Below are 27929 nucleotides of genomic sequence, written 5' to 3' on the forward strand. Positions count from 1 at the left end.
AATTATAGGGTGATATTCATCAGAACAACTGTCTTGTGCAACTGCAGTACAAAATTAGAGATTTCCACCCTCCTATATAAGGACTGGCAACAAACTCATTTCCTGTACTCTTATACAGGGTGGATCTGGTGATATGTTTATGTTTTAAGGCCCTGTCATTTCATTATATTTTTTTGCCGACCCTTGCATCCATTAGATTAAATATGAAAGTCATTCTCTGCTCTTAAGTACATGAAAAGATTTCCCTCTCTTCTCAAATGAGCTGGTTATCTTTTCTTCAGTGTAGGAGTTAGTATCTGACTGCCTTCCCAGTTAAGATCTGCTTTTTAAATTATACAATTCTAAACCTCTGTCCTTCTACCCACTTGCATTTTCTAAATGTTAAATGCTTTTTTCCCTAAATAGAGGACAGCATTTTGCTTGAAGACCTTAGAATTTTTTAAACTGCTTGAAACAAAGGCTAGGCTTTAGACAGGGTGTTTCTCATGCACCAAAGTGTACTTCAAAAAGCCATTGATGCATTACTTCTGAAATACTTCATTAGTTTGTTAAAACCTGAAACCTAGCTCCCAGAGAGTTCTGCTGGCAGAGGTAAAACCCAAACCACAAGTCAGGCAACTAAAGTCTGATTAGCAGCTCTGGTACCTGCTGTAGCTAGCAAGGAAGGGGGAGATGTGAAGAGTTGGAGTGGTAGACAGAAATGTAGTCAGGCATGAAAACCATACAATATAATTAATATGGCAATAATTTGGAGAGGACATTTACTGCAACTTGTCAGGAATGAAAATGGAAAAAGGAAAACAAAAACAATAGTATGGGTTAAAAATATATTTAAAAAAAGGATTCCAGTTCCCTCAGGGACATGCAAATAAAGCAATTTACTTGATGTTTTACCCTTCCGTTACAACATTTATTTTCCGTACTGCAAATACAGTGCAACTTAATAATATCTTCTGAAGTATCACGGAGGTGTGCTTTCCAGAACTGAATGGCCAATCACTTCTAATGCAGGGAAAAGGTCTTCAGACAGAAAGTCAAAGAACCAAAATGAGAATCAAATATACGAGACCATACAGAGCTTTTGCCTGCATCAGATGCAAAGGAGAAGATCAAAAGGAGGTTACCCTAATGCGAAGAATGCATAGAACTGGAGTCACTCTGTCGGACAACATAACAATGTCCGATGATAGAATTAAGGATACTGAGGTGACAACACATCATTCAGACCAACTTGCTGAATGCAACAGTTAGCTCCATGACTTATAACAGTGCCTTCAGCACACTGAAGTGAAGGTTGAGCTTCTTGAGGACAACCTAAATTACTATTAAGATAAAAGCCAAAGGAAAAACTTAAGGTTAGCGGGAATACTAAAAGAATGGAAGAATAAAACTGTTTAACTTATGTTTGGGCTAAAGTAGCCGAATGCTGAGCCAAACAAGATTTGACAACTGAACATGCATATTGGATCCCAATTCAGCAATGGATACAAGCTAGATTTTCCAGAGCAATACAAGTGCAGTTCCTCAACTGATCCACAATAGGGAAAGTTTGAGAAGATTTCGGTACCTAGCAAATGTATTCCTCTGGGTAACAGGATAACTATACAGCAGGACTCTTACAAGGTCACTAGGCAGTGACGAGCAGAGTTTCACTCAGCATTAAAAATATCTAGGCCTAATGGGTAGAAATTTAAGATAAACATTACCCAAGGGCATTTTAAGTGTCACTTCCAGGGAGGTCCACAACTTTTGACTTCAGTGACAGTCCAGAAACTATAGCAGTCATCTATGGCTCCCTCTGACTGATGGGCTTTGCAGGTACTTGAGCAGCCAACTACCTCCCATAATGTGGACACAAGACCACAGAGCATTTTCCACTAACTGCAAATAGAAAGGTGAAGGACAGCAGTCCCATGACAGTTGTGATGGTTATTGCATGGAAATGTCTTTCATCATAATTCTTACAATGAAAAGGATAATGAAAAAAACGTAGACCCTACTTTTAGAGAAGGTGTGCAGTTGCTTTATCTTTTAGCAATGAGGGTATTTGTACTGACCTGGAATATTAACAAAAAGGTGGATGTTAAGAGGAATAAAGTCTCTGCATATATTGTCAAGCTTAAAAGAAACATTTTACTATCTCGATATTAGGCACCACAGTGGCTTTATATCAAGAAGGTTTTTTTCTCAGCCTCATCTATGGGCCATAAGAGGGGTGTTTTAATTACAAGAATCACCCACTATCCTTTAATAGAAATAAAAGCCGATGAGAAGCAAACATATGTGCTGTTTAAGGTCAATTTTATGGTTGTCTCACCAGCACAGTGAATGAATATCTCCAACCTGTGACCTCAATGAAGACAATGGAACAGTTAAGTCAGGGCGAGGGAAGATTCTTAAGAAGGGTTTGTCATATAGGTTCATAGATAGGTACTAGGCTATCTGCCCAAAGGCATTTATAAGCCCAGCTGGAATGTGTTGGCTTTTGCCACCCCCTTAGATTAGTTTCCTGTGCCCCTGTCCAGCAGAGCCACTGAAGTGATCCCAGGGGTAAACTTTCCGTTTCCCATCCACTCGACAACGTTTCTTTTGAAGAGTGTTAGCAAGGAGCTCTGCCTAATGCAGACTGGAATCTTGTTCCAAAGCATGGGAAGTCTCTGGGACAGGACTCTATCCCTCCAGCACATCCTATTTATTGTTGTGGTGAGGTTTGGATCCCTAGAGCGTGCGGCTCAAGGTGATATTGTTTTCTTTAGGTGGAGCATGTCCATCAATTCTGGGTTGGACATGGCCATGTACGTCACTGGGTGAGAGGGGGGTGAAGTTTGCACTGAACTTGTCTGCCAGATGTTGGCAATATTGGTCGGTTCATTGAATTTTGTGGCATTCTGCACTAACTCCGAGCAAATCTGAGCATTGCCACTTAGATTCTTGACATAGCTAAAGAATGCCTTGTGATCATCTTTGGAGTCCTTGGCAATTTTTCTTTCGAAGCTCGCCTTGGACGATTTTATGAGGGATCATAGTTTCTTGCTGATACTGATCAGGGATGTCTTTCCTTCCTGGGATTTTACTCTTCTCTATAGTTTCCTCCTTCTATTGCATAGCTTATGGCAGGGGTCCACCAGACTGGTTTCCTTTTCTTGGAGGAGTGAGCCTTGGTTTTGCCTGGGATAGCATGATCCATGCATTCTTGTAGGTGCCCACAGAATGCATTAGTAAAGGATTTTGCAGCTTAGACAGCGTTATCTTTTAGCATGGGGGCTTTGAAACTTTCTACCTCCGTCTCAATTATTGTGAAGTTTGCTTCTGAAAAAGTTTTTCACGGTGGTTTCCTTGTCCGGGGGGGGGGGGGGGGGTTGGATATCCAAAGTGATTTGTTTATGGTCAGATCTAACCAGAGAGGGGTTAACCTCCAGTGTGGAACACCGGTCGCCCATGTTGGTGATGACCAGGTCCAATATGTTGTCACCTCTGGTGGGAGTGTTAACCAGTTGATCCAGGGCATTTGAGTTTATAAATTCTAGGAAATGTTGGGCAAGGGAGTTGGTACTTGAGTAGTTCTCTCAGTTAATGTTTGGGTAATTGAAATCACCCAAAATTAGGGTGTTTGGTAGGACCTTTATGTTTCCCAGTGTTTCCAGAAACGCGGAATGGAGGTCCTGGGACATTGTGGGTGATTTGTAGCAAGCAACAATTTGAATTGCAGTTTTGCCCATTGTTAGTTGCACATGGATAATCTCTTGAAGCATAGTGCTGTGCCACTAACCTGGAGGTGTGGGTATCCTTGACGAATATGGACGTGCCCCCGCCTTTTGTATTTCAGTCCGGGTTCTGTGGCCGAAATGTATGGTACGAGTTGTAGCCTGGTAATGCTGGTGTGTTCTCTGGAGCCTTAAACCAGGTTTCTGTTACTGCACATATATCTATTTTCTCCATACTGAGGAGTGCCTCTAGTGTGTGCAATTTGAGGTTTAGACTTCTGGCACTGAGTAGCATTACCCTCAGTTTTTTTTGGCACTTGTGCTATTTACGGCAGTGGGTTTGTCTTTTGCGCCTTGCCTAAAAAAGGCACTATGGGGGTGGCAAGAGCCTTGGCCAGTATTCGAAAGCCTAAGGGTGACAGATGCAAGCCGTCTCTAGCGAAGCAGCGTGGCTTGTCGAGCTTGTCACCCCAGGTGGACAGACACTGGATCCCCTTTGAATGACACCAGGAACTTAGCCAATTGCTGAAATTGATCATTTTTTTATTCATACCGTGGTATCATTCTTGGTGAGGGCAGCTACTCAGGGTCAGGGTCATACCGGCCAGGTCTACGTAATCAGAGAGCTCTTCCATGTCTCTTTTCATGCAGTCCAGGGAGGTACGGCTCAGGTTTCACACCAACATGGACAATAACAGAGTCGTATTTGCACTTGTTCTGGAGTGACCTGAGTGCTTGTGTTATGTGGCGGATCCTGGCAGCCGAAAGGCAGCTAACAGTAACCTTCTCCTTATTCAGCCTAGTGAGTGGGACGTCAGTGTGCCTGACTATAGAGTCACCTATTACTAGTATGTTGGGTATGTTATTTTGCTTTAAGGGCTGTGATTGCGTGGCACACTGGTTTTGTGAAGTATGTTTTTCATGGTTTGTGTTGGGGGGGGGGTGGAGGTTGCTTGGATGTTTGCTTTGGAGGTCTCTGTTGCTTTTGCAGATTTTTATTTAGAGCCTCCAAGTATGTTTTTGTGTATTTATGTGCGTTTTTTGCCGGTGCTGGTTTAATGGGTCTATGTGAGACTGGTGGTGTGATGCAAGTATTTCCCTTCTCCTCTTGACTGTCTGATCCAGTCTTGGGTTGAGAGAGCTTAGCCTCCAGTTTGGATGTATAATTGCATCTCTCGCATGTATTAGTGTTTGGTGGTAGGAGGAGAGGGTTGTCTGTGTACATAAAGCAGTTGTAACATTACCTCAAAATGCCCAGATTCACCAGCTGGACTGGAGAGTACACCTGAAACTGCCCTTTGGGCACGCCTGGATAGGTACAGTAAACTGTTTTATTGAATGGCTGGTAAGGTCGAATAGAGAGCTTTGTCCTTCTGTACAGTATAGGGGGAGTCTAGTGCTAGGGTTTATAAGTGCTTGCTATGAGTTTTGAGCAAGTGTCGGGCTGAAAAATGAATGGCTTGAGTGCTTAAGTTTAAAGTTTGTCTAGTTCCAAGGGAAAAATTGAAGAGGAGACTTTGTGGTGCCGGGAATAGTTATACCCTAGCTAACTGGTGCTGCCCGGCACGCAAACCTGGGCAAATGCGTTTTTTATAGCAGGGAAATGAGATAGATAGAAATTAGCCCAAAATGGCCAATAAACTACTAATCTCTGGGCTGAAACCACTCCACCAGGGACAAATAGGCTGCTCAAAGCTCCCCTCTCTCACAGGTAAACAGAGAAACTTCCTTTTATCCAAATAAGGTATGGGCAAACAGAAATTTGTAACACAGCCCTGAATTCAGCACTAACCTGAAAACTGGACTATACTAGCTTAGAAAGGTTCGAAACAAGTATATATTTTTTTTTTTCAGAAAATAAAGTAGACACAATCAAAAAAAAAAACAACACTAAATGCACAGAAAATGATACTTATTGTTATATATCTCAGATCAGAGTTGTAGTCAATGCCCCTAGTAATAAAGTAGGAAGAAACACAAATACAATAAAAGCAGATGAATAAAGTGCAATTTTTTTTTTAATGGAGAGGTGATTGAAACATAATAATCTCCCCAAATGAGGTTATCAGGAGGACCCAAGAAATCTTTCTGGCTTTCCCCAGATAAGCTATGTAAAAAGCAGACTCATATATTTTAAATGGCAGATGTTCACAGTCTATTGCAGCTGCTTCCCAATGATGTCTATACATGTTTTCCCCTACTTCAAAACATTTTTTTGCAACTGATCTTTTTTTTTTTATAACTAGGGACCACAGACATATGATGGAGGCAATGATCACATCCCTCATTCTAGTCTCAGACCATACTTCACTGTAGTTGACAGTTAAGATGGGGGTGCTGTTTGGAACAAGACATTAGAAGCTGGAACTTTCTTTGTATAAGGGAGATGATTTTGCCACTCAGTGGAAAACAAATGACAAAATAATACAGGCCAAATTTAAGTTGTCCTCATCATCAGTTTGCTCTACAAGGGACCTCTACAAAAGATACCCTGGGTAGCTCATTGTGCATACATTTTTCATACTTAAGTGGTCCTTCAGGATTAGGTTCAAAGCATTGCAAAAAAAAAAAAAACGTTTTTATAGACCTAAAAGCAGACGTTAGTTGAGATATCAGGGAGGGGGGCAAGAGCAGGCAAAAATTAAATTATTACCTGACAAAGTGGTCCAGCTGCATCAAATTCTGAAACTGAAAAAGTTTCAGTCCCCAGCAAAAAGCAGCAAATTCCTAGCCCTATGCCTATGAAGGCATGTAGTAAGATAGGTTGCATCATTAAGAGACCCTGAATTACAATGTACATTATTCTGCAGGATACTGTGGGAGTTTCCTCCAAATATTACAGACTCCTGTACTTCGATGTGATGAACCCTGACAGATCAAGCAGCATAATTAATGTCCTACCTCTTCAGACTAACTCAGGAGGAAGCCAAGCAGTTAATTTGTCCAGTAACTATAGAAAAGGCTCTTGATACTATGGCAACACTGGCCAAAGGGAATAACCCAGGGCAAGACTGGCTATCTCTAAAGATGTACTCGTGGTGAAACCAGGAATTTCCAGCATGATTTTGTTGTTTGGCTAATGAGATACTGGAGTGACCTCCCTTTTTGGAAGGAGGGGATCACGGAGGTGGTTTGCAAGCCTAGGAAGGACCTAGCTTTGGTAGCATCATACGGTCTCATTTTGATTTTAAACCATGAAAAGTTCTTCATGGCATTATTAGCAAAAAGACTATAGAAGATACTAGCTCACCTAATCCATCCTGACCAAACTGGTTTTGTTAAGCATCAAAATAACCTATGATAAATCTTTTAAAAATGATGTTGTTAACAGAAAATGCAAAGCTACTGTATAGCCCCCAAAAGAGTTAACTGGGCCTTTTTATGACAGACCTTAGAGGTACTGGGATTCCTAGCAGAATTACTTAGTAGACTGCATGTCAGTTCATCAGCTAGCATAAAATTGAACTCTTTTCTCTCATTCCTCCGCCTCCCCATACAGATATGGAGGATTATGGGGAGGGCTCCCCCTACCCAGTTTATTAGCCCAATATCATGAACCATTAATGATCTACCTGGGTTCCCTGCCTTTAAAAGCTCCCCAGAAACCATAAGTAAACCAGTCGTACATCTCTTCTGAAACAGGACAATAAATGTTCTTGAAGTTAAAGTGACACTGTACATCCTGCAATGTTACATAAAGTGACAATTGTACCATTCAAAGCCCTCACCCAAAGCTTGGAGTGTTTTTTTACACCTCTGCCACAAATTCAAAGACAAGCTGCATAGCATCCACCAGAACCCTAGCATATTCTTTTCTTGAGCACTATCCCACATAGTCCCCATCAATGGATGCACATAGAACGTAGCCTTATAGGTACTATTCTAATTATAAAGTGCATACTCCTTACTCTCTATAATTTTGCTCTTTCATATTACACTCAGAGTCCTCCACTCCTTAGACTAACTCAAAGTAACCAAATTCCCCTCCAGATACTCATTTTAATCTCTCCTCTATTTCATTTTTCTCTTGTCTGCTCCACCGTTTCATTTCATACACACTAACCATACCCTTTTAACTTGCATCTTAATCTTCTTCTAGACTTTTGCTGAACCCTCGATCTTACCTTTCTACCTAAGCTACTCAAAGTGCCACCAGAACGGTGTCCACTACTTAGAATGAAACAACTTACCCTTTGATAGCTGCTACTGCCCCTACTAGAAATTACTTGTACATACAGATCTCCACTGTGAAAGAGATTGACTTTGAGGATCATCCATTAAATTTGTCTGCTTGACTGCACCTACATATGAATAAGTCTTGATTACTGTTTCCTGACACAAGCTCACAAAATGCTGTTTCTCCCACCTTACAAGTTGCTCTGCTTGATTTTAGTTTATGACATGCTAAAGTTTAAAAAACAAACATAAAAATACAGGACTACCCATTACAGTCCCTTCAATTAGTGCAGCTGCCCTTCCCTTGCTCTGATCCCCTTCTGCACACCTTGCTTCATTCCATGACTCTACTATTCTCTTTTCAGTAGTATTCCCTCGAGACCATATTAATTCATCTCCTATCCAACTAAAATCCAATTCCCCCCTTTCATTCTGACCATCCTAAATTTCAATACTTACTATTTACTCCAGAACAATGCGATCTATCAGATTCATGCCCTTCCACCACCTTCAAAAGTATAGCCAGCTGTCAAAGTCCCTTCAACCCCCTCCAATACCCTCAACTCCTTCAGATGTTTAACAGCTGTGCCACTGAATGCTTTCTAACACCCTAAATTCTCTTCCTCAGCCTAGCCTCTGGAACTCCACAAGGTACTCCAAATGCAGAATTGTCAGTACCCTGCAAAGATGTCTGACGCACTTTTTCAACAAAAAATATTCAACTTAATAAACTAGAAAATAGCCGACTGTTACTAAACTAAATGTTCAACTAATTTATGTAACTTCAAGTTAGAGTTTTTCTCACCAAGTGTGTAATTACAAAAAGGTTCTGCCTAAGCCAGCTCTATCATGTTGAAAGAATACTTTCCAAATAGCTTGGGTTCAATCAGTGGCATATGAAGGCACTCATATGTGCAGAAATGGGGCAGCACTAATATTGCCTGTGGTGTTGTAATTGAGCATGTCACCACCAGGGGAGGGGTTGGGGACCTACAACAAAAAATGCTCTCAATGCCAGGATATCAGCAAGAGCACAAACACCCTCAATGTCTTCTTGGATGACTGAATCCTGTAAGGCTACCACCCTGACAAATTTAATCGATGATCCGCACCGCCAGGGAATGAATGTACCTATGTACCACTCCAACGGGGAATGTTGATGGTCAACAGGCAGCAGGGAGAAAAAGGATTTTAGGGAAAAAAAACTCTTCTTAGCAGTTAACGTGATGAAATCAATATCATGACACTGTTCCAAAGTATTTTACCTACAGAATGCATAAGCAATTAGAACTTCTACATAATTTTCAGAAGCAATTTAAATATTTTATCTTCAAGAATAAAAGGGCTTAATGGATTAAGACATGCATCAGCAAACTGGGAATCAAAGCCTTAAGAACCACAAAGGAAAATGGCTACATCTGCACGCCTTCTTCTAAAGTAATTTTTCCAACAACTTGTGCACAGATTGTTGACAGTCAACTACCAATTTAAATTGACAAAAATTATTACACAACTACAAATGACATTAACAATACATTCTAATTCAAGTGTAAATGAATACCAAACTACACAGCCCTAAAGAACAAATAAAATGAAAACAAGCACAGAAATATGTAATCAAATGCCTTAAAAGTAAATGCTAATATTAACTACATTTCAAGTTCTTTAAAAAAAGGTTAAGCACCCTTTCTGCATTACTCTTAACCAACTTGAAGCATACTTCCCAAAACATGACTTCTGATTTAGAAATATGTACAATAAAACTTATATTAATCTTGCAAGATGCGTTTTCTCTAAAATGTTATATTCTTCCTGAGACTTTAGTCCTCTGACCTACAGCAGGGGTAAAGAAAAGACAATATAAAATAAATAAAGGCATGACCCAGACACAAGCAAACAAAACTCCATGTGGACAGCTTTTGCTATAAGAAGTACTTTACTCCATAACAAATTATATGCATTTTATATAATATGATTAAGTTTCATACACAGTGTAAATCTTCCTAAAATAGTTTGTTAGCTTAAGTGAAGGACTCCAGAATTTGCAAAATAATGAACAGCATAACTGAACCAAAGTTTAATACAAATATAAAATGTAAAATGTAACACTGCAAAAATACTACAGTAGAGTAAAAAAAAGTGTTTACAGCTCATATACCCCAAATGATTCTGCATTGATTTTTTTATACCCTTAAGTCATCCCCTTCTCACAGCAAAGTACCTGAAGACTACTATAATTGATAAAGAATTGTGATGGACTGCAGCTGTAAATGAAAAAGAAAACGGTACTTGCATATTATCGCAACCACATTCTCACGGTTGCGAAATTCATAAAGTGCCATGGAAAACAGTTTTATTGAGCTGGAAAGGGGTGTAAGCAAGTACGTACTGCTGTGGCACACATATTATGAGGTAGGGAGATGACTAAATGTCAATTTTTCGACTCCTGCTTGGCATGTCTCACTTTCACGGTGAACTCCACTCTGCTGCACCACATGACACATCCTAGCTTGCTGATTATAACCGAAGCAAAGGCAGGTTAATAAGGAATATTCCCTCTGAATGTTCATGGCTAGTGCTTAAGTTTTATTGAATTCATCACTTTTCTTTTAACCAGCTATGTAACTGCTATTTGGCCCGTAGGGGAAACGTGCAAGTTTTAAACTTTTACTTTTCAGAAAGAGTAATTCCGGTTTTCTGCAGTATCAGAATAAAGAATTAGCCACTAATTTTGGCCTCGTCTTTGCATTCCTTTGGTCAATCATTAACCGTTCCTAGGTGTAGGTTGTGTGTGTTGGGGGGGGGGGGGGGTCAACTGACACTTCACACTGTTTACTCTTCAGATTTAAATTCGGGTTAATGAAGAAATAGTCATCGTTGTGCATATAAGGAATCACGTTCTTACTATAAGCAGCAACTGTTAGGAAAGGTTTCGCTACTTGTGTTGAAATTCAAAACGTTTGTAAATATGACAAAAAGCTGCAGTAAATTTCTAAATGCGTAAAAATAAAATTCACAGTTAAATGAGCATTATTTCATGTGTTTTTGTTAATGTATCTTTCCTAAAAGAAAAGCTTCAAAACAACTTTTGACACCATCACTAGGCGAAAGTCGCAACCGCGAGAATGTGATTGCGATAATACACAAGTACCAAGAAAACTCTAGAAGAAGACAGGACATGAATCTTTTAACCTTAAAATTTAAATTTCCTGATAACACCACGTTTTCAGTGAATCTGTTTTCAATATGACCTATCACAACTTACCCTTCCTGCTGACCTTCCTTGTTGATGCACTTCCAGAGTGTTTTTTTGTATCCATTACAGAATTAAGCACAGCACTGCTGGAGGGAACAGCTTCCAATTTGTTCTCTATGTGTCGCAGCTAAAGTATATTAAAAAAAAAAAGAAAGAAAAGGTTAAAAAGTGCACAAACTCCAACCATCACTAAATAAAACACAATAACACAAATACTGGAAAGGTTTCTGTCACTAAGCTTACCAAAGTTCAGTTAAATGCATTTTAAGACAAATTACTCAAGGTACAACTCTGTGGAGCATATACCAGAACCGTAACACTAATTCTCTTGAGTGAAGTTACTAAAATAATACTCTTTGGCATCTTACTCAAATGGGCATTGCTGTTTCAGTTCAAACTGCTGCTCCCATGAAGTCACTTAAAAGTGATCTGTGCCATATTCAGTACTTCAATGAGAAAACTGACCTTAAAGCAAACAGTGTATACAATAGTAACTGCAACACTACACACAAACTACAAAGCACAACTGTGTAAACCCCCCAACACCCCCCAAAAAATGATCCTATATCACACGGATGTCTTCCACAGTATTCCTTAAAACACAAGTAATATCAGCCATGAGCCTTACTATCCAAAAAACTGCCAGCCCTTCCTAAAAAATACACTTGCACCCAAGGATTTAATGCTTGAATTTGAAATGCAATGCATTTCAGTTCAATTTTTTTCTCTCTCTCTCTCTCAGCAGCAACAATTAAGTAAAACCAGTGTGTAACATAACTTACCATAAACAAAAGGTAAGCACAAACCACAATGAAAGATATGCAAGAAGGTCCGTCTTTGAAGACCTTTAGGAGAAATGCCATAAGCATTAGGACTACTCATAGATAAAACCTTTCCAGGTTGCCTAGAATCCTCCCACTTCCCTATACTTCATTGCCCATTCTTCATTTCAAACAGATGCAAAAACAGAAGGTAGGTCAAGGCAGCAAAAGCAAGTGAGATAATGATACAGAGAATGCTTCTACAGATGGGCCTGCTTACAGTGTCAAAGTAAAGGCATAACCTTCATTTCTAATATGAAGCTTTCAATATTTGCAACCTTTAGGACACGGTCTCTAGCTAATCCTTTTGGGTGAGAACATCAAGAGAACATATCAAAGATAATGTAACCTCAAAAAAACTGTACCTGGAAATATCTGGTACACAGCATCTCCCAGAGGTGTTTAGGAAAGACTTACAGCTCTGCAAATCTCATTAATCATGGCATTACAAAAAAAAATGCAGTACAAGTAGTAGAATGAGCCCTGGAAGTGAAAGAAAGACACCTTCTATGTTTGTTGCGACAATCTGATACAGTTAGCCAGCCATCTATAGAAAGTACGTTCCATAAAGTACATTTGTGTAATAAAACTTAACTACAGCAGTAAATGTTAGAACAGATCACTGCTGCAGTAACCTAAGCTATATGGCAATACCCTGCTTAGGACTGGAACAGCTAGCCAGCTTCCAAAGCTTTACGGCATCTTCCATAGACCTCTAGCCACTGAAAAGCTCAAGAGCAGCAAAATAAGACAGCTTAATGAGTTCTGACAGCTAGATATGCGCTAGGAAAAATGGGGAGCACATATATCCACACCATGCCAAAAAGCAAAGAAATAAATCAAAGTGTGATGCGGCTACTGCAACAGTGATCTAATCAAACATCAACTGTTATGGTAAGTTTACAAAACTGTACTATGTTCATCATAAAATCACTGCTGCAGTAACCTAAGCTACATGGGACATGAAAAAAAAACTTAAAAAGTGAGGAGGAAAAAGACCAATCTAGCAACTACTGGAGAAAAGCCCTAGGAAAGACTAATATGATCTTAGAGAAACATAACTATTTTTAATGCTTAGTAAAGGTATGCACAGATTACCCAGTTGCTTCCTCTAGTAATTTCTGCAGTCCACCCCTTTCCAAGAAGCCAGAGGTGTAGCCACAGCCCTGGTAGAGAACACTCTGACTTTGCCTGGAAATGTCTCGCTAGGGAGAGAATAACAAAATGGAATACGACATGACAACCATTTAAAAATGTCTGTCTAACACTAAATGCTCATTAAAATTTTTCATGGGCTAGAACGAGCCTAGCTGCCCCACGTGCAGGAGTAACCTTGTCCACAGGAATGGTGTCGGGTAGATCCAGAAATAGAAGTTATGTTCTTACCATAACGTTCCATGTTAGTTGTCTTCTTCTCGCCTTCTTCTTGCTGGATGGGTTCGGAGCCGACCTCGGCTCCGACTCGGCCACTCTAAAAGCTCGAGAGTTGGTTCCACCGGCTCGAGGCTCCCCTTATATCCCACAATGCTAGGCGAGAGTTACCTCAGATCTCGTTTGTAAGCTAACCCAGCTTATATCAATAACAGTATAACTGTAAACAGAATCCACCTCTAACAGCAGGAAGAAAAGGGGTGACCTACATCCTGAAACAAGAAATATGCATAATAGCATATGACTAAGAAAGAGGTGGTAGAAAGAGAGGTCACGATCACAACTCCTCTAGGTCTGTCCAGGCCAGGGGGAAGGAGGGTGGGACGCAAGAAGAAGGCGAGAAGAAGACAACTAACATGGAACGTTATGGTAAGAACATAACTTCTATATGTTAAGTTGTCTATCTCGCCTTCATTCTTGCTGGATGGGACGCGTCCTAGCACCTTGTCCCGGTGGCCTAACGGAACAGACTCCTGAGAACAGTGGAACCAAAATTAGCTCTATGCCTAGAAGCTAAATCCAACTTATAATGGGAAATAAAAGTGTGAGGAGTAGCCCAAGTAGCAGCTGCACAAATGGTGTCAATAGGCAGTCTGTCTTGGAAGGCTAGAGAAGTAGCCAAAGCTCTGGTGGAATGGGCTTTAGGTTTATTAGGCAGTTTTGGTGTCTAATCTCATAAACAAGGGTAATCAGAGATGTTAGCCATCTGGATAATGATACCTTTGAAACTGGAAGTCCCTTTCTGCTTTCCGCATAGGAGACAAACAGCTGATCAGATTTTCTGAATTGTTTCGTCCTGTCCAAGTAGTACCTTAATTGACGATGAACATCCAGGCAGTGTAATTTTTGTTCAGACCTATTTGAATACTCTGGGAAAAAGACAGGGAGGTCAATGCATTGGTTTAGATTTGATGTTGAAACCACCTTAGGCAAAAAGGACGGGTTAGTTCGTAAGGAAACTCTGTCCTTATGGAACAAGAGATAAGGAGAACGACAACTGAGTGCTTGAAGTTCTGAAATTCTTCTAGCTGATGTGATAGCCACCAGAAAGAGAGTTTTCCATGATAATAATTTCAAGGAACATGAAGCTGCAGGTTCGAAGGGGAAAGAATCAAAGAAGCAAGAACTAAATTTAGGTCCCAAGGAGAAGGAGGATTTCTTATAGGAGGTCTGAGAAGAAAAACTCCTTTCAAAAAGGCTTTGCAAAGTTTGTGGGACATTAGGGCAGATTCAGAAATGCCCACATGAAAATTAGAAATAGCTGCCAATTGAACCTTAAGAGTAGATGGAGATGAACCTGCATGGAAGAGTTCAGCTAGAAAATCAAGGACTAGTTGGATGGAAGCGGTGAAAGGATCTATGTCCTTTCCTTGTGCCCAGTATGAGAAACGTTTCCACTTACTCAAATAAATCTTTCGAGTGGAAGATTTATGGGAAGCTATCAATATATCTCTAACCGAGTGAGATAATTGAGGAAGCCTGGCTACGGTTGGAACTGGAGGAACCAAGCAGTGAGGTTCAGAGAGGGGAGGGAGCGATGAAACTGACCCGATTGGTGGATCAAAAGATCTGGAACTAGGTCCAGACTCCACGGTCGCCCAAGAGAAAACGATGTAGAAAGGGGAACCACACTTGTCGAGGCCAGTAAGGAGCAATGAGGATCAATGAGGCCTTCTGAGCGATAGCTTTCTGTATTACTTGAGAGATCAGAGGGAAAGGAGGAAATGCATACAGAAGTCCCCGGGCCAAACTTGGACTAGAGCGTCCCTGCTGGGTTGGCCTGGTAAAGGGAATAGAGTGAAGTATTCTCTGCACTTGCTGTTTTGGGGAGTAGCAAAAAGATCGCAGCAAGGCTGACCCCACTTGAGAAATATCTCTCACTACAGAGTCTTTCAGAGACCACTCGTGAGGCATGAGTATAGCTCTGCTCAACTTGTCCGCAATGTGATTGGACTTCCCCGGGATGTGCGTTGCTATCAGAAAACGCTGAGAAGAAATCGCCCATTGCCACAGTCTGAGTGCTTCTCGACACAGGGGGTATGACCTGGTTCCGCCTTGTTTGTTGATGTACCACACTACAGACATATTGTCTGTCTGGATTGCAATCGTTCCCAAGGGAAGAGAGTCTTGAAGGGCTTGCAACGCTAAAAGCACTGCTCTCATCTCCAGAACATTTATGTGCAAGTGGCATTCGTTTGGTTGCCATGTGCCCTGGACTGTCCTGCCCTGATAATGCCCCCCCCCACCCGATCAGGGAGGCATCCGTTGTCAGAGTAGCAACCGGAGGAGGTGGAACAAATGGTCTTCCCGACAGGAGCTGGGGGGAAGACATCCACCAAATGAGATGCTTTTGCACGCTTGCGTGATCATAATGGTGTGAGACATTGGAAGTTCCTGGTATGACCATTGAGAAAAAGCATCCACTGAAGGATCCGCATGTGGTATCTGGCCAATGGGAGGAGAGGTATGGCGCTGCCATGATTCCCAACACCTTTAGAACTAACCTGGCTTTGGCTCTGTTGTTGTTGAGAAGAAGTGACACCAATTTGTGAATGTCTGATATCCTTTGGTTCGATTAGCGTTGCAGACATGTTTATAGTATCTAAATTTGCCTATGTAGGTAATAGTACGACAAGGCGACAAAACAGACTTTTCGCAATTTATTGAAATACCCAGTTTTTGACAAACGCGAAAAGTATAATCTCTGGCCATCAAAAGGAGATGCTTGGTGGGAGCTGTGAGAAGCCAGTCGTCCAAATATGGAAACACCTGGAATCCTTGTCGTCTCAGGTGAGAAGCTACCACTGCCATGCATTTGGTAAACACCGGGGCAGTGGTGAGACCAAAGGGCAGGGCCCTGAACTGAAAATGACTGGTTCCCAGCCTGAAGCGGAGGAATCTTCTGGAGCGTCTGTTCATTTTATGTGATAGTACGCATCCGAAGGTCTATAGAGCACATCCAGTTTCCTTTGCCCAAAGGGAAGAATGGATTGCAGTGTGACCATCCGAAATCTTGTTTTCTTGACTGATTTGTTCAAGACACTGAGATCCAAAATCGGTCTCCAGTCCCCTGTTTTCTTTGGAACTAAAAAGAACCTTGAGTAGATTCCGGATCCTTGTTGGTCTGCTGGCACTAACTGAATTGCTCTTTTGTAAGCAGTTTTGAAATTTCCAAAGCTGCTATATCCCTTTGAGCGGTGGAACATCTGGAAGGGATTTTTGACTGATTTGGAAAACTAAGAAAGGGGATAGAATAGCCTTCGAAATGATGGACTGTACCCTTTTGTCTTGAGTCAGGGTTAGCCAGGCTTCTGGGTACAGTGACAATCTCCCCCCGACTGCCTCCGAAGATGGGCAGTCGGGCAACACCTCAGGGATGCTGAAAGGGCTTGTCAGGAAAAGCTTCCCGATTGCCCTGGTTCTGCGGACCCCCCCTGCCCCTAGGGCGACGTCTACCATTGTTATTCCCACCTCTGCCTTTGGTAGGAACGACTCTGCCAGGCTAAGTCCCTTGAGATTGTTTACGGAACCACATCTTCCCACCCTTCTGGCCTTTGGGGTAAGGCCTAGAAGGAGTAGAAAACGGACTCGACGGCAGAAAGGGTCTTGCCATCAGTCTCGCACCTAGTCAGGGTTTCTTTCACTTGAGGACCAAAGAGATGATCCATCAAAAGGGGAGTTCGTGAAAGATGTCTTGAAAGGTTCCATAAAGTTGCATAGCCGCATCCAGGCGTGCCTACGTAAGGCTACCCCTGTCCCTGCGGCTCTGCTCGCCCATCGGCCGCATAAGAGAGGAGGCATGGAGGAGTTGGATATGGAATTAGGGTAGCCAGCTGCGTGTTCATTTTCTCTTGAAACCCGCAGCTGTAGGGTCCTTAACATTTCACCGCTTCCTTGATCAAGTCCCTTTGAAGACGAAAGTGAAATGGCACAGGTAATTCAGCGACGCATGGTAAATGTCGCTGAGGAGAACATCCGCTTCCGTACCTATCCATGGACCTAGATTCCTTGTTAGGTGGATGGACAGGCACTGAAGGATCAGCCAGTTCCTTCTTTGTGGCGGCAGCTACCACCATAGCATCCACAGAAACTCCTTTTGATAAAAATTGCTTGTCTGATGGAGCTGTGATGAATTTGGAGGGTCTCCTGGGAGTGGGGTCCACTGAATCAGGAGCCGCCCATGCCTTCTTAGCAACCACCTGCATGAGGGGGTCGAAGGGGGGAGACACCCAGGAGGTGGAAGGACGAGAGCCAAACGCCTCAAGATACACAGATTCGTCCTCCGAAGGGTTGAGGGCTGGCCAATTTCCCCTCTGTTTCAGGATCTCCAGAATGTCTGCAAATGAGACATCTTCAGAAGGGGAACGGGGAACCCTCAGAATCATCCAGATCTGTGTCCGACGTGATAGACTCAGGTGAGTCAATGTGCTTCCTCTTGCACTTCCTCTTCCGAGGAGGCTCTTCTGCCAAATCAGGAGAGGCCTCGAAGAGGATGAAATCCCAAAGGGGCTCCTGAGGAGCTGGCTCTCTGCGGACCGGGATGAGGGAGTGAGTCGACTTACCCTGAGGCAGCATAGAAGGAGGGCTGACGGAGCCGACTGTGGAGTAGAGCCAGGCTCTAACACACTCCGCATGACCTCGAATGCACCCCTGTCAGGCAGAGCCAGAGGTCCCGCCCGAGGAGCTAAGGACCCCTCGGCACAGACAGTGATGGCTCGAGGTCGATGTCAGAGCCGAACTCACCAGCGCCAAGCACCGAGAGGAGAGGGGTCGGACAAGGGTCCGATGCCACTCACCCCTCGGAGCCGACGAGGAGGTCCGCGCCGAGATTCCTCCAAGGAAGAAAACGGAGCCGACGACGGAGCCGAAGACAACTGTCTCGGCTCGGTGACCACAGTCTCGGTTCCGACACGATCCGCCCGAACTCAAGAGAGTCGAGGAGGAAAGAGTTGATGGACGGGGCAGGCACCGACTGATGAGTCGGGCTCTGAAGCATCTGGGCTAGTGCCTCGGACTTAAGTAGTCGACTCACCACCCTCTGAAGGTCATGATCGGAAAGCCTCGATGACCTAGAGGGATCAGACCTTTGGCCCGTTCAGACAGCAGGGAGATCCTGGAGCCGAATGAACGGAGCCAAGAGAAGGTGACCTAGACCTCTTTCTGGTTGTCGGCTCAAGATCTTGTCGAGCCGACACGGGTACTCGATAACCTCGGCCCGGAGCCGAAGCCACAGAAACTGTGGACTGAGTCTTATCGGCTCCAGCCGGAGCCGATAAAGGCAAAGGTTGAACAACCTGAGGTCTCGGCTCAGAAGCCGGAGCCGAAGACCTCGATGCCTTAGAGGGCTTCCCTGTTGAAACTGACAGGGAATCCTCTGGCTTCAACAAGCCTCTCAGAATCAACTTGTTTTTTCTCCTGCAGGACCCTGGGGCTGAAGCCATGGCACACAGCACAGGAGTCCTGCAGGTGCAAAGGCCCCAGACCATAGACACAAGAAGTGTGAGCGTCTGTCAGAGACATTTTCTGACAGCACGCATCACACTTCTTGAATCCAGAGACCTTTGCTTCTTTTGACATTTCCCTAACTGACAGGTGTACACTAACACACACCCAAACACACAGTTATACCCTGTCAGTAAAATTAGTAATACTAAAAACAATAACAATTTTAGTAAAAATACTAATAATTAAGTACAAAAATTAAAGTAAACTACACAAACACTCCCTAGGGAAGGGAAGGCCAAAGGCCAAGGGAAGAACCAACGGTTCTTTTAGTAAGAAAACGGGAAAATTTAGGGTCGGGATAAGGATCTATGTTCTACACTAATTTAGGAAGAATTAAAGTTAAAGGGAAAAAGAGTAACTTTTTGAAGAAAAAGCTAACACTCACCAGGAACCGGTAGAAGCAACCAACCTCGAAGCTGTAGCGGCAAACGAGATCTGGGGTAACTCTCGCCTAGCATTGTGGGATATAAGGGGAGCCTCGAGCCGGTGGAACCAACTCTCAAGCTTTTAGAGTGGCCGAGTCGGAGCCGAGGTCGGCTCCGAACCCATCCAGCAAGAATGAAGGCGAGATAGACAACTTAACATCTTCGGTTTCTGGAGGAAAGTCAACAACCGGCACCGGTGTAGACACAGAGACCGAAGGACGAATTAACGCTGTGTCGGCCTGGAGCGGTTGAATTACCGCTTCTGAAGGGACCGAAGCACTCGCAGAGGGTTTAGGAGGAGTATCGGTGGAGGACGTGGGCCGAGGATGTCGGTCCCGGTCCTTTCGTTTTTTGGAAGATTGAGTAGTCGGTTGTTCCGATGGCATGATATAAGCTAAAGATTCGCCAAAAAAGTCTTCGGCAAATTCTGCCCGGCGCCTGAGAGTGCGCTTATTAAAACAAGCACAGGCAGCACAGGCCGAGATGTCGTGGTCTGGGCCCAGGCAAGGTAGGCAATAAGAATGGAAGTCCTTATGAGGTATTTGTTTACCACAAGACAAACAATTATTAACTTTCTCAATTTGTTCTGACATCGGCTGAGGCAAGAAAAAATGTTCCCCAACGGGGTACTTAGCTTTTAGATGACTTCGGTACTGAAAACACAGGAGCTGACCGACCGGCACTTGCGAACTGCTTCTGCTTCGGGCACCGCGCGGCAAGAAAGACTGGAGAAGATGGCGTCGGCCGATGCCTTTATACTCCAGCCGTTCTGACGTCGGAGAGGAGGCGACACCAGCCGACGCCGGACCCAGACTTTGGAATCTGGCCGACCGAGGGCTGCCTGAGGCAGGACAACCCACATGTTATGACTGCAGTTGCATTCTTGAATGACATCCAGCATATCAGCAAACCTGGAGCATCTTGTCCTGTTAATGTAGTATCCATGTGGCTTGAGGACACTGAAAGTGTGTAAACTTCTATTCACCCTTACCTTGTGGTTCTTTAAAGAAAACCGTACACTTGTGGCGCAGTGAAAACTGATAAACCTTAACCTTAAAGGAATAGTTTGTTCTCAAAAATTACCCTGAATTTGTAAAAAAAAAAAAAAGTTGAATAACTCGTAAAATGTAGTAATTCAGATTCTTTTCTTGCAAAACTCAGAGCAAAGAACTGTAGCACTGTTTTTCAAGAAAGATCTTCACTGCATCTCATGACAGGGTTCAGAAGAAAAATGTGCAAGTTTTTCTCAGTATGAAAACAATCAAGATCCCAAGCAGAAACCACCCAACATCTAGATCGATGGAGATGTAAAGTACCTTTCAAAAACTGTTCAATTGAGATAGGGTAGAAAGGTGAATCGGATCTAAAGGCACACAAGCATACATGGCACAGACATAAAACTTATAAAAGTGCCACAGGAAACTACCTCACGAAAATACTGTAGAACGCAGGACACCAAGCCTTGAGGAGGTCCTGGTTCTTAGACTGGCACCTACTAGAAAATCTTTTCCATTTAACCATGTAGGATTTTCTATTAAGTTTCTTTAGCTCCTGTAATAACCACTGTTGCCTGGGCCAAAAGGGAGTCATCACTACATTTTAGAAAAACCCTGATCATTACAGGGAAGAGCAGTAAAGCACATTTACACATTCCCATCCATGGGAATAAACAACGATCATTACACAGACTTGTGGCTGGTGGCAAACAGATCTACTGGAGGAGTTCCCCAAAATGGAAAAAAAGTCTTGGAAGGCCCCCATGCACGTCTTCAATTTGAATGGGTCTGTCCTGGTCTTGTCCCTGTTCATCTTGTCTGCAATGTTATACAGGCAATGAATGCAGGGAACTACGAGTAAAGTACAGTTGTGTACCTACCATAAATGTAGATGTTCAAGTGTATTCACTGTTGCAGTCATTACACTTGGGTTATCCTGCTGGCAGGCGACCCGCAGTCGGCCTGAGTTCCAAAGTCTTGGTCCATCGTCTTCAGTTTTTCTTGCCCCACATGTCAGGTGCCCCCAGATAGGAAGGCTGAAAAGATAAAAATATGCCAAACAACCATGCATATATTACTATAAACATTTATGTCATCTACAAGCAAATACACCACATTGGTTGTATAGAGTTGAGAAGTACAGAATAGTCCCAGCAAAGAGTGGGATGGTGGGTGGGTAACCTGGACTGCAGCAGTGAATACACTCGAACATCTACATTTATGGTAGGTACACAACTGTACTATGTTCATCGTGTTTCACTGTTGCAGTCATTACACTTGGGTAGAATCCCAAAGCTGAGGTTGGGTGGCTGGGTCTAGATTGGATTTGGCGAGGCTAACAAGCCCTGCAGAACTGCAGTGGCAAAGCCTGCTCTGGATTTGGAGAGGAGAGGTAGGTGGTAGTGCTTGGTAAAAGTGTGCACTGAGCTCCAAGTTGCAGCTTCTAATAATGTCTTTGGTTGGTACCCCTCTGAGGAAAGCTGCTGAAGTGGCTGCTGCTCTGGAAGAATGAGGCCTAATGTCCTTAGGCACAGATATGCCATGTTGTGCATAACAGAAGCGGATGCAGTGTCCTATCCATTTGGAGATGGTCTGCTTTGTAATAGGCTTTCCTTGTGATCCTGCAGCAAAAGCTACAAACAGTTGCTCAGTTTTTCTGAAAGCTTTTGTTTTGTCCAAGTAAAATCGTAGCTGCCTGTGTATATCCAAAGCATGCGGAAGTCTTTCCCCTTTATTCTGGGGATTTGGGTAGAAAGTAGGTAAATGAATGGTTTGGTTTAAGGCCACATGGGAGACCACTTTTGGCATGAATGTTCAGTTTGTCCTAAGAGAAACCCTGTCCTGATGAAAAATGAGGAAAGGTTCCATTGCCATCAATGCCTGTAACTGTGAGACTCTTCTTGGTGAAGTTATTGCTAGGAGCAGAGCAGTTTTCCATGACAAGACTTTTAGATCAGCTGTGCTGGCTGGTTCAAAAGGAGGCAGTGTTAGTTTTTCTAAAACAAAATTGAGGTCCCAAGTAGGTACTGGTGCTCTTCTAGGGGGTCTTATATTCTTTGCCCCTCTGAGGTACTGTCGTAGTAGAGGATGTGAAAAAATAGGAGGATCCGTATTGTAATGAGCCAAAATGGCAGAGGCATGGATTTTAATAGATGAAAAAGATAGGCCCTTGTCCAACATCTCAGTCAGGTAATGCAAAAACTGAGGTATATTAGGGACCAGTGGGTCGAGCCCTTGTGCCTGGTTCCAAGCATGGAATCTCTTCCATTTTTCTGCATAAGATTTCCTAGTGCTGGACCTCATGGCTTTCAAAATTACATCCATAACAGCTTTAGAGAGAGATGCAGTCTGAGTGGCTACATTATCTGCCATGCTGCCAGGTTTAAGATTCTGAGTTGACTGTGCAGAATCTGATTGTTTTGCTGTGTCAAAAGATGAGGGATTTGATGTACAGGCCAAGGTGGGCCTTGGGACAAGGTTTTTAGGATTGGGTGCCAGTGCTGGCGTGGCCAGTCTGGTGCAATCAGTATAATTTTGGCCTCGTCTGATTTTTAGAAGCACCTTGGTGAGAAGAGGCATCAGAGGGAAGGCATAGACCGTCAGGTTTTTCCAGCTGAATGACAGAGCATCCACTTTCCATGCTTGAGACTGATAAGTCCTTGTGCAAAATTTCTGTATTTGGTAATTGTGAGGGGAGGCAAAAAGATCTAGGTCTGGGTGTCCCCATTTCCTTGTTATCATGTTGAACACTTGTGAATTTAGCTTCCATTCGTGAGGATCCATGAGATTTCTGCTTAGTTCGGCTGCCAGTGTATTTTTTCTTCCTGGCAGGAATTGTGCTTGCAGATGTACCTGGTAGGTCAGTGCTGTGTTGCACAAAGTCATGGCTTGTCTGCATTGGGGATAGGAATGTGTGCACCTTGCATGTTTATGTACCACATAACTGTGGTATTGCCCGTCTTTATTAGTAGTTGTCCTGGATGTATTAGGTCCTTGAAGGCTGTCAGGACATTCTGTACAGCTAGCATCTCTTTTTGATTGATGTGAAGATGCATTTGCTCCTTGGGCCACATGCCCTGAATACATTTTCCTGCCATATGTACTCCCCAGGCATAATCCAATGCATCCGTTGTTATTGTCTGCCTGGCTGTAGGTAAGATGAAAGGCTGTCCCTTGTTGTGGTGACAGGCCTGGGACCACCATCGAAACTCCTGTTGTAAGCAGGGAATCAAGGATATGATTGTCTCTAGGCTGTGACCATGCTGAGTCCAAACACTTTTTAGATACCAATGTAGTTTCCTCATATGCAGTTTTGCATATGGAATTAGTAGAATGCAGGATGCCATGAAACCCAAGGCCTGCAGAATTTTTCTTGCAGGGAGCTGGGTCTTTGTTGCCATCATTTGAAAGTAATGAGTCAGTTGCCTTTGTTTGTCTGGAGTGAGATATGCCATCTGGGAAGTTGTATTTAAGTTTGCACCCAGGAATATTATCTCTTGAGGGGGCGCAAGTTTTGATTTCTTTTCGTTTACTGTGTACCCTAGGACAAATTAGCAATCTTTTTACAAACGCCAGGTGCTTTAGAAGAAAGTCCTTGCTCTCTGCTTGAATAAGGCAGTTGTCCAAGTAGGGATATATTTGAATTCCTTTTTGTCTGCAAAATGCAATTACTGGTGCCAGGCATTTTGTGAAGACCCTGGGAGCACCAGATAAGCCAAAGGGCAGTGCAGAGAATTGGTAATGCATTGAGCCTGCTATAAATGTGAGGTATCTTCTGCACGATTGAAAGATTGGGACGTGCAGGTATGCCTCCTTGAGATCCAAAGTAACTAGCCAAGCCTCCTTGCCCAGCATGGGCAGAAGTTGTTAAAGTGTTAACATTTCGAATTTTGGAACATCCGGGAAAGTATTCAAGATTGACAGGTCCAGTATTGGTCTCCAGGCTTTGTCTTTTCTGGGTACTAAGAAAAGTCTTGAGTAAAATCCTTGTCCCTGTTCTTCTTGTGGAACTTTTTGAATAGCTCCCATATATCCCTAAGAGCAGCAATATGTTCTTGTGCCTCTGCCCATTGGTTTTGTGGCATGTTTGGCATACCTTTTGATTTTGGAAGCGTGTGGAAGTGGAACCTGTACCCCTGAGAAACTATATTTAGCACACATTGGTCTTGGGTGATCATGTGCCAATTTTTTGAGAGAAGTGCTAGCTTTCCCTCTAGGGGTGCTGTCAACTGGTAAGAGCTTGGCATTCGCAGAGGGAAGTCATTGTGACCGTTTCCTATAAGGTTGTGATTTGTCTTCTCCTCCCTTTGGGGGCTGAAGCACCCCATTGTTTAGGTCTGTAGGAGCCTTGGGGCTGAGATCTGCCTCTTGGGCGTCTGTATCTGCCTCTTTGTGGCCTGACACTGGAAAGGACCAATTCTTTGAAGGCCAGTTTCTGCTAAATCTAGGTGGTTGAACCTGTAAGAAATCTTTCACCGTTTGCATTGACTTTGCTTTATCCTCCATTTTCTTTAACACCTCTTCTGCCTTAACACCAAACAAAGTATCATGCTGTAGTGGAGCATCCAATAATTTTACTTTAACATGGTCAGGTAAACTTTCTTCTTTCAACCAAGCATGTCTCTGAATTACTGAGCCTGTAACTGCGGCTCTACAAGAAGCCTCTAATGAATCAAAACTACATTGCAGAGTATGCTTTCCCACTTGTTCAACTGCATGCAATAAATCTTGCATTTCTTTACTGTCAGGACTTTCTATATTTGTAACCATTTTCTGCTTTAACAATGACATGAGATACTGTTGATATTTAAGCATGTGGAACTGGCAGTTTAAAGCTCTTACAGCTAAAGTAGCAGAAGTGTAAACTTTTTTCCCCCATCTGTCCAGAGCTCTGGAATCCCTATCTGAGGGGACAGGATTTTTGGCAGTATAAGCTTTAATCCCTTTAGGACCCTGAGAAACTGTTTCTGGGTTTGCAGCGGGGTTTTTATAAAGACATTTATGAGAGTCAGGGACCCTGTAGTATCTGTCTGGCTTTACTGGAGCAGGGGGTAAAGAATCTGGAGACAGACTGGATTCAGAAAAAACATCACCTACAATATCAAGCACAGGAGGGATAGCCAAGGGCCTGTGCTGAGGCAATAAAAGGAAATCTCTGAACCATTTCTTGCATTCTGAGTAATCCTGGCTCTCCCAATGGAAATGTTCCCTCATGGTGTGCAGGGTTTCCCGAAAAGAATAATCCTCAGGCGGAGAGGCTGAAGGAATGGACTCTTCAGCATCAGAGTCCTCATAGGGAGGGAGAGAATAGCCCTGATCAGAAGAAGAATCAGAGGAAATGGAAACCTGGTCAGGGGAATCATAATCAGTGTCTTGCCTAGGCCTTTTGTCAGGAAGGGGATGGGAACCCGTGATTAAAGTAATAAGGTATTCGGCCATTTTAAGCATCTGTTACTTTGGCATGGATGACTGTTCTGGAGAATGCTGCACTTGTTTCTTTGTCTTTAATGGTGTTTTTGACATTGCCTTTGCTGCTGTAGTAGCCTTAATTGTAAGCTGTGAAGGTCTGAAAACACCCTCAGAAGCCAGTGCCTGCTCAGCGGCTCAGGACCCATTTGAGGGTATAGTTTCAGAAGGCCCAATACCTTGAGTTTCCACAGGCCTCGGTGTCTCCACATGGCTGTCGGTTAGGGCCTGTGGCTCTGAGGTAGCGGGTGTCAGGGGCGGCGAAAGCGCCTCACTGAGAACCGGCGACTGGCATAGAAGAGGCATTGTCGTCGGTTTTCCACCTCGGATGCCTGTCTTTTTCTTTGTCTTTGCGTTTTGCATGCATTTCGGTCGTCGGTTGTTTCGACGGCATTATATAATTAAATCTCCGTCCAAAATAATGTAAAGCAAAATCAAACTGACGTTTAATAGTGCGTTTATTGAATCTAGCACAAAACCGACAACTAGTAATGTCGTGGTCAGGGCCTAGGCAAGGAATGCAATAAGAGTGAAAGCCATTATGAGGTATTTGCTTCCCACAAGAAATACAATTATTAACTTTTAATGACATCGGACTGGAGCAAGAAAAAGTTTCCCCAACGGGTTACTTAGCTTTACTGAAGAATTCGGTTCTGAAATTCAATTTTGAAAATCTCAGCAGTCGGCCGACCGGCACTTGCGAACTGCTTTTGCTTCGGGCACCATGCGGCAAGAAAGACTGATGAAAATGGCGTCTGTTGCAACTTTTATACCCCTGGCGTTCTGACGTCAGGGAAGAGGCGACAGCAACCAACACCGGACTAAGACTTTGGAACTCGGGTCGCCTGCCAACAGGATAACCCAAGTGTAATGACTGCAACAGTGAAACATGATGAGCATTAGACTATGTTAAAATGTAGAACAGAGGTTACCACAAGTATTCTACAAAGAGGGTAGGATCTAGATCCTCCCTCTTTGTTAATGTACTACAAACTGCGGTGGTGGTGATGCGGTAGCGTTGTCGCCTAACAGTAAGACGTTGCCCTGTTCGATTCTCAATTAGAGCGTATTCTGTGTGGAGACATACATGAATGGGCATACCTTCGTTGAAGGTTGTCCATCAGTACCGGCAACTCGGCATGTAAAAATCTACAGCCAATCATTAGCGGACCAGAGTTTCACTGTGGCGACCCCTAACCGGGAAAAGCCGAAAGACACAATCACTGTAGTAAGATCTGCGACTGCCAGCAAAGGGCCTAAAGTTCTAAGATGCTTAACAAAATAGAAACACTAATTAAAGCCACGTTTTTCCACATTTATGTCTTATTTGTTTCAAAGGTTCTGGACACACTATCCCCCAAGAAACAGCTGCCCAAACAAGGTCAGACAATGGGTACAAATGCATTTATTGAACTACTGAATTTTCCTCATGTGAACTCTGGCCACAGGCATCCTGAAGAAGTAGAACAACCTACTAGAAAATCTTTTCCATTTGTCTTCATATGATTTAAATTATTTCATACCAGCAACTTTCTTTGAAAACTGTGTTGCACACAAAAGACATCTTAACTATTTATTGACAGCTTGTGCAAGAATTTGTGAAAATAAGACACTCCCCTGCAAACAGAAAAATGTGAACACCTATGCAACATGGAAAGGCAATTACAGTAGTCAGGCATTTCTAAATCCACTCCGAGGTGTTAACCCAAAAATGGACAAAGTGGAAACAGAGAAAATGAATCAAACACAGAAATGTGCTTACAAATTTTAGCAAATGAAAAGAAAGGTCTAAGACAGGTGTCCAGGTTCCATCTTTCTTTGGTACCATAAATACTAGTGAATACATTCCCCCTTAGAAATAGTGAAATTGGTTCTAAAACCATTTAATAAGAATTTGAATTACTATAGTTGGGAACTGGACAGTTAGAAAGGATGGACTAAAATGAATGCTAAGAAATGAATTTCAGCCTCCAAGCAACTGAAAACAACTGGTGTCAGAAAGGAAACAGAAGGCTTTTGGGATATGTAAGAAAGCAAGGATAGGAAGATAAAAAAAAAAAAAGGAGGGGACTTATGGCCTGTCTTTTCTCAAAAGTCTAAACTATTATAACCTTATTTTTCTTACTAAAACTCTACTTTCCCGATTAAAT

At 43.0% G+C, this 27929-nt stretch overlaps 1 protein-coding gene across 1 annotated transcript in view; it reads right to left on the reverse strand.

Annotated features, from left to right (window-relative positions):
* The window catches only part of CEP350 (centrosomal protein 350), a 3609946-nt gene that overhangs the window by 3560946 nt on the left and 21071 nt on the right, over nucleotides 1–27929 (reverse strand). The window contains exon 2 of the mRNA XM_044085746.1: nucleotides 11146–11263. Within this exon, the coding sequence (XP_043941681.1) occupies nucleotides 11146–11200 (55 nt within the window). The 5' untranslated portion in view covers nucleotides 11201–11263. The remainder of the gene's footprint in view (nucleotides 1–11145; nucleotides 11264–27929) is intronic.

Source organism: Protopterus annectens, chromosome 10.part0, assembly GCF_019279795.1.
Source record: "Protopterus annectens isolate FY-2018-M chromosome 10.part0, PAN1.0, whole genome shotgun sequence".
Lineage (NCBI taxonomy): Eukaryota > Metazoa > Chordata > Ceratodontiformes > Protopteridae > Protopterus > Protopterus annectens.